At 38.7% G+C, this 6,554-nt stretch overlaps 1 protein-coding gene across 2 annotated transcripts in view; it reads right to left on the reverse strand.

Moving 5' to 3' along the window:
• Positions 1 to 6,188, reverse strand: part of LOC143032817 (uncharacterized) — an 88,332-nt gene extending 82,144 nt beyond the window's left edge. For both annotated transcript variants that reach the window (XM_076197894.1, XM_076197893.1), the window contains exon 1: positions 4,944 to 6,188. In XM_076197894.1, coding sequence (XP_076054009.1) covers positions 4,944 to 5,755 — 812 coding nt within the window. In that variant the 5' untranslated portion in view covers positions 5,756 to 6,188. The remainder of the gene's footprint in view (positions 1 to 4,943) is intronic.
• Between the last annotated feature and the right edge of the window lie 366 nt (positions 6,189 to 6,554).

The raw sequence follows: 6,554 nt of genomic DNA on the forward strand, positions 1-6,554 counted from the left end.
TGTGAACATAATATATTCTGAATCCCTTTTTGTTAACTGAACAAAGACTGAGCCATGAAGAAACTCCATTCCAAATTTGTGATCCATCGCAAGTGAGTGCTATTTTAGTAGCTGATGGACAACTAGTGTCAGACATGGATAAGTGTATTTCCCTGTGCCAAAAGCAGTTGAATATGACTGACCCTCCAAGTGGCTAGCTTCTACTGTCTGCTCATTCAACCAATGATTGCTGGCCACCATTTGACAAAATTCTGTCTTCTCTAAGTAGGGTTAGAGAGGTTGTAAGATGAAGAGTGATAAATATGATTGGCATCTTCAACATCAGAGCAGAGCTGCAAAAGCCAGTGGTAAGGCTAATATGTAGACTGAATGCAGTGGTATCTGCTGTTACTCCGATACTATTCTTTTTGAACAGAAAAGAAGAGGCTGGTCATCCTAATCTGGAAGGGGAAGGGGACTGGCTGGGCAGCAACAATAACCATGACATGACACTGCTCAGTGTGCTGGTCATGATGCTCAGCCATCTTGCCAGGATGGGATCACTTCTTTTTGCTAAAATTCAAGAGCTCCAACCAGTCTGAGTTCATGTCCAATAAGTTAACAACTCATCAGATCGAAGTGTTTTGTGTTCTTGTAAGACATTAACATTTGTTTCATTGAGAGCTGCTTGCTGCTCCTGTTGACCTCAAGAAGGCATTTGATTCAGTACATTATGGGATTACTGATCAATATCATTCTGTGGCACCCACTGGCAACATAAAGGTCACCAACTTTGTCTTTGCTAATGATTCTGTCACTGGAGGTCTTGATTGCAGTGCTGTCACTACACAGAAAAGCAAAACTGATGACTCCAGATCTCCAGGAACAAGACCAATGATCTGGCATCTGGAGGCTTACTGGATACAGTTCAGTTTGTTCATATATATATTTGAAACATTAGTCTTGAAACCTTTACATATTTGGGTATTAGCAGATTAAAGGATCATATCAGGAAGACCTTTAAAGGACTGGCATGACCCATGGCATTACATATTCTCTTAATGTTGATACATACATATACCAAGGCTTTTTCCCCCTTTCAAGGGAGGTAGCCAAAAAGGGAAAGGCATAAAAACACTCCCACCCATTTCATCCCTAAATACACTCCACACCCCTCCCACCCTCCCTCTCATCTGAGCACCTCCTGGATGACGGGTCATCCCTGCACCTTGCCCACTGCCCTGGGTCAGAAGCAGTGTCGCAAGACACAGCACATCCACAGCAAGGCCGCTTCATTTAATCGGCGACCCCCCCTCTCCGTCCCCCCTTGCATATAAGGAGAGGATGGGGAGAAATCCCTTTGGGCTGCGTCAAAATTTACTCACACATACTACCCCACCCGCCCATTCCTCCTCATGCAATCACAACATCATCCATATACAACCATTCTCCACTCACCTCTGTCTTCCGTCCTCAACAGACATTCCCCTCTTCCCCAAAGCCCCCTTCACCCCATCCATCCACCTCATCCTAGGACGTCCCCTCATGTTCACTCCCTCCACATCTGCCTTCCATACCTCTTTTACTAGTCTTTCTTCACTCATTCTTTCCATGTTGATAATAATACAAAACTATAATCTGAATCTTCAAGTAACTTTTGTTCCATGTCCTGTATTAACATACATGCTAAATGTTGATTTGAAGTGGCACTTTCACATCTTTTGGCATGAAGTGCCTTCAGAATGGCATATCATTAGTATGACTTTTTTATTAAACCAGCAACCACTCCATGAAATTCAGTCAAGGCCTATTACCAGTATAATTCGTGAACATCAACTCTGGCTATATAGGCATGTAATACAGTTCCCTATTGTTGATCCCATTCACAGAATTGTCTCCACAAGGCAACTCTCAGTGGAGGAAATAATGAGGAAGCCCACAAAACTCATGGCTGGAGCAAGTTGAATGATCCTGCCATGACCTATTTGGAATGGGGTGGACAGCTACAAGGGGGTTTGCTCAGAATAACTGTGGGAAATTATGGAATGTATTACATTGTTGTATTAAGGAAAAAAGCTATGTTCATTGGGGTCTCTTTTTATTCTCTAAGCACATACCTATAAATTCATTATTTATGGTTTTAGCTTGGGCTATATCATCTAGACAATTCTAAGATTTGATGCATCTGTACAAAAAAATATATATATAATAATTTCTTTATATCTTTCACAAAGTGGTCCTTTACAATTTGTTCCTGTGACCTTGTGATACCCTCCCATCCAAATCTAAGAGATCTGTCAGTTTTGTCCATTCTCATTAATGATCTCAAGACCATAATCATGTCATCTTTCTATTCTTTCTTTTAATGATGGTAGGTTCAATGTTTCTAGTCTCGCTTTGCATGGCTTAACTGCATGGCCTAAAAACATTTTGGTCATTGCCCTTTATTGTCTCTCAATATTATTTATACCATTCACTTTGTGCAGAGATGACACTATTGCTGCACATCCTAATCTAGGGTGGATCAGACATTTTAATATATATATTTTTTTCCATCTCCCCTATCTATGTACTGAAAAACAATTTCCATGTTTGTCAACAATATGTAAATCTTTCCTACAATCTTACCAATATGTTTGTCCATTGCAAGTTGTCTGTTGCTTTTATAAGTCTCAATTCCTATGAATAATTCAATGATGGTCATTCTGAGATTTTACCCATTTATAATACTTTGCATTTTTTATGTTTTAGTTTATTTTCTACCCTTGGTTCCAGTTCCATAAATAGTGTAAAAACTTTTTTTAGCAACCTACAGTCTTCATCTTTATTTGTCTCATGAATTTAACATAATCTGGGAAGATATAAGCATAGCCTATTGTGCCTTCCATCATGTAATTTACATATATCAAGAACAATACAAGTGCCAATACTGACCCTTGTGGAACTTTGCCAGTCACTACCCTCCATCAGTTCTTTACTTCTCTTCCCATGTATCAATCTTTCAGGAAATCCTTCATCCAATCAAGCAGCTCACCTCTTAGTCCCAAATGCTCCAATTTTCATAGCAATCAATTGTGAGGTACTGTCAAAGCAACTCTCCAGATCTAAGTACACACAATCCACCCAACCGCTCGCTTACTGCATATGAATCACTTCTAAGAGAAAGCTTCATATGTCTGGTACACATACTCTTCCAGTTCTAAAAATGAATTATGGGAATGAAATGATGCTCCCCTCAGCAAGTGTTCCCCACTGATGATGATGATGATGATGATGTGCATATGCATAACTTTCATCATGAATGTTTAGACTACACATATATAGCATGGTGTCTACATTTTCAAAATGAGTATAAAATTCATACACTCACATTTCTATGTCAACTGTGAGAGATTTATTGTAAAATGTTCTTGTTATAACTTATAGAGTGCACAAAGACATACTTTTAACATGCATTAAAATAAACCTGAACCACTGATAAATGGCACCTTCAATTTCCTTTATCATGTGCATATGAACACCTCAACATTACTCTCACCAAAAACCGATTGGTACTTCAACTTTTCTTTGTTCTTAGAATGTCAAACGCAGTCTGTTTAGCAAAGTCAATTCTTCCCAAATTTCCCCACTGAAAAACCCAATTTACAAACTATATTTATCTTACGATACAATAATTTCTCTTTTACTTTAATAAACCTTTCCCACTATTTTTCATCATTCAACTCAATCAATCCATTGCCCTAGTTCTCTCTCAACACTGCAGAGATGGCTAATCCAAATGGATTACTTAAAAATGCAAATATTATTTGTTCAAAATACACCAGAATTCAAAATTTGCAGATATATAATAATAAATAAAGGTTAAAAAAATTGTGCCCTTTGTGCCTTCTTAGTCTTGTATATCTAAGTTCATATCAATTATTAATGTTAAAATACCCACAATTTGTCAAAAAAAAATGTCTCTCCATTTTCCCATAATGAACAATTATTTTCATCTCCAATGTATCACCCAAATCAAAGTTAAACATAAGTGGAAACAAAGGTCTGAACAGCCCCTTTATTCTTTTAGAATTTTAATGTTCTTTTTACCTGTCCATTACATATAATCTTGCCTTTTGCTTCATTCTTTTGCAATGAACTTTCAAACTACACTCCTCCATACAAAGAAAATTCCATAAATAGAACAGAAAATTCAACATAAGAAAAAAAAAATGGTGGTGCAAGTGACTGCAGGCATCCAAGGCCACACATATCTGTGCACTCTCATGTAAACAAAGACATGAGCTTCTGCAGTTGTTAAAACTCTAAATATTCCATAAATCACTACTGGCTACAAGAATATAAGAATAACAAGAGCCAAGCTATAATGGTTAGGGAAGTTTCTTTGTCTTTTTTTGTGCAGCCATACTGGTCCACTGTGCCTGATCTACCAGCACCTACCACTTGTTTATTTTTCCTACTCCATTTTTTCTTCTTTTTTTATAATAATAATGGTATGAAATGCATATAAAATTCTTCATATAAATACAGGTAAATCCTAATACCTTTTGAACTTAAGTTCTTGTTGAACATAAGCACTGTAAAACATTAGATTATGAATGTCACTGATTTTAATTTTCTTTTCCTTAATATTTGGAATAGGCAAACATTAAAATCCTATACAATTTTTAAGTGTCAACACACAATATGAATAGAAAGGTCACCAAGTTTAAAGATACCAGTAAAAAATTAAAATTTTGATAGAACAATATCATAACCAGCTAGATTTACTCAATCTTTCCTTCTCTCACAAAATTTACCTGACACAAATGAAGAATTTTGACAATCATGCTATTTATTCCTGAGAAGACCTACACTGTAATAAACAAAACCTGCTTTGACAATATATGTTTAATCAAATACATAAAAGTTCAAGTTATAAATAATAAGTACATTAAGAAACTACAAAGGAATACTATACTTACAAACTCAGAAGTAATGTTGTGAGCTCTGCGTCTGAGATACTGAGTTCATCCTTAGCTTTGGCCCAAGCCTCATGGTTCTGTTCACCTAAATCCACAATAAATCGACTCCGCGGTCTTCCTCGCTTTTGACTCGCAAATGGGTCTGGTATGTTGCGAAGGTCATATGTTGTTGCAGTACGATCATCACCTATTTTGGTGAACTTCATCCCTCTCCCCCGCCCTCTCCCTCGCCCAATACCCATCCCATTTTTGCTCCCTCTAGGTCGTCCTCTCCCCTTTCTCGGAACTATTTCATCATCAAAACTATTTTCAGTGTTTGGAAAACTGTCATCATAATTATCATTTCCTTGCACCGATTCATCTTCTTCTGTCATAACTGAACTATCATATTCAAGCTCCTGCTTGATATCATTTTCTGATCTGTCACTGTCTTGGACAGTGTTTGTCATAGATGTTGTGTCAACCATGGGTATATCATTTTCTGACACAAAGTCATACACTGAATTATTTTTTTCACCAACACTCTCACTTGCATGGCCGTTTTGGTGTCCTGTGAGTCCGTGTGTAGCAGTGCCCATGTCTGTGGTGCCCCCTCCTCCCCCACCCCCCTCAGGCGGGTGCTGGTGGTGCTGGTCAGCCAAGCAGCCCTGGCTACAGGAGGAGGAGGGGGAGGCATCTTCCTCCACGCTGGGTCTTAGCTCCATAGCCTCGTCTCCTTGTGTTAAATCAATATTGGCACTATGATCACTGTTCCTGTAGCTGCCCTGATGGGTCATGGGTGTGGAGGAGGGTCCACCTTCACTGTTTTCCATCAGGTCAAGTGGAAAATACAAAAAGAGCCCATTGATCGACCGTCCGGCGTCTGTCAGCTGTATGTTTGTTTACAATATGGCTTTGTTTTGGGTGCGCCTCTCGGCCAATCGCAATTGAGTCCTGTGAGGCCCAGCCAATCAGGAGCCGGGAAAGCACTGGCGAGGGCGAGGAAGGAAAGACGACGGAGAGACTGGACAACCAGCCGTGTGGCCACTCTTCCCTGGAACACCTTTTCTCATTGTTTTTTAGCAAACTTTATCAACAACTTCGGGAGCTCTTTAAAAAATTAGAGAGTTTCTCGGGTGCGTTTTTTACACGTTAACTATGTCAAAACTGTTCCAAACTACGTGAACTTCAGTAATTAAGTCACCTGAAATAAACATTTAGGCTCTCTGTCAGGCAGGCAGGCAGGCAGACCTCTCAGGCACAACCACCTAACTAAGCCGTCGACTCCTCTCCTGCCTGCTTGCATGAACTTTTCTTCCTTTGCAATATGATTCCACCGTTTTCATTCATTCACTACTCATGATACGCTCGTGCGTTTCTTAAAAAATAAATTACTAAAACGTTTCCTTTCACATGCAACGATTCGAGTCTTGATTTATTCGTGCTTTAACTGCAAGCACTGCAATTTTAGCAGTTTTTTATATTAGCTTTATTTAAATATAGCGTGTTGTGGTTAGATTTATCACATCATAAGGCAATCTGAGTATACCGCAAGTCGTATATTGTTACGAATGGGGTTATTTGGCAAGATGATTGACGTTCAAGCATATTGCTTTACGATAGATAAATTGG

The sequence above is a fragment of the Oratosquilla oratoria genome, chromosome 14 (assembly GCF_046742065.1).
Source record: "Oratosquilla oratoria isolate Oo_2021 chromosome 14, ASM4674206v1, whole genome shotgun sequence".
Lineage (NCBI taxonomy): Eukaryota > Metazoa > Arthropoda > Malacostraca > Stomatopoda > Squillidae > Oratosquilla > Oratosquilla oratoria.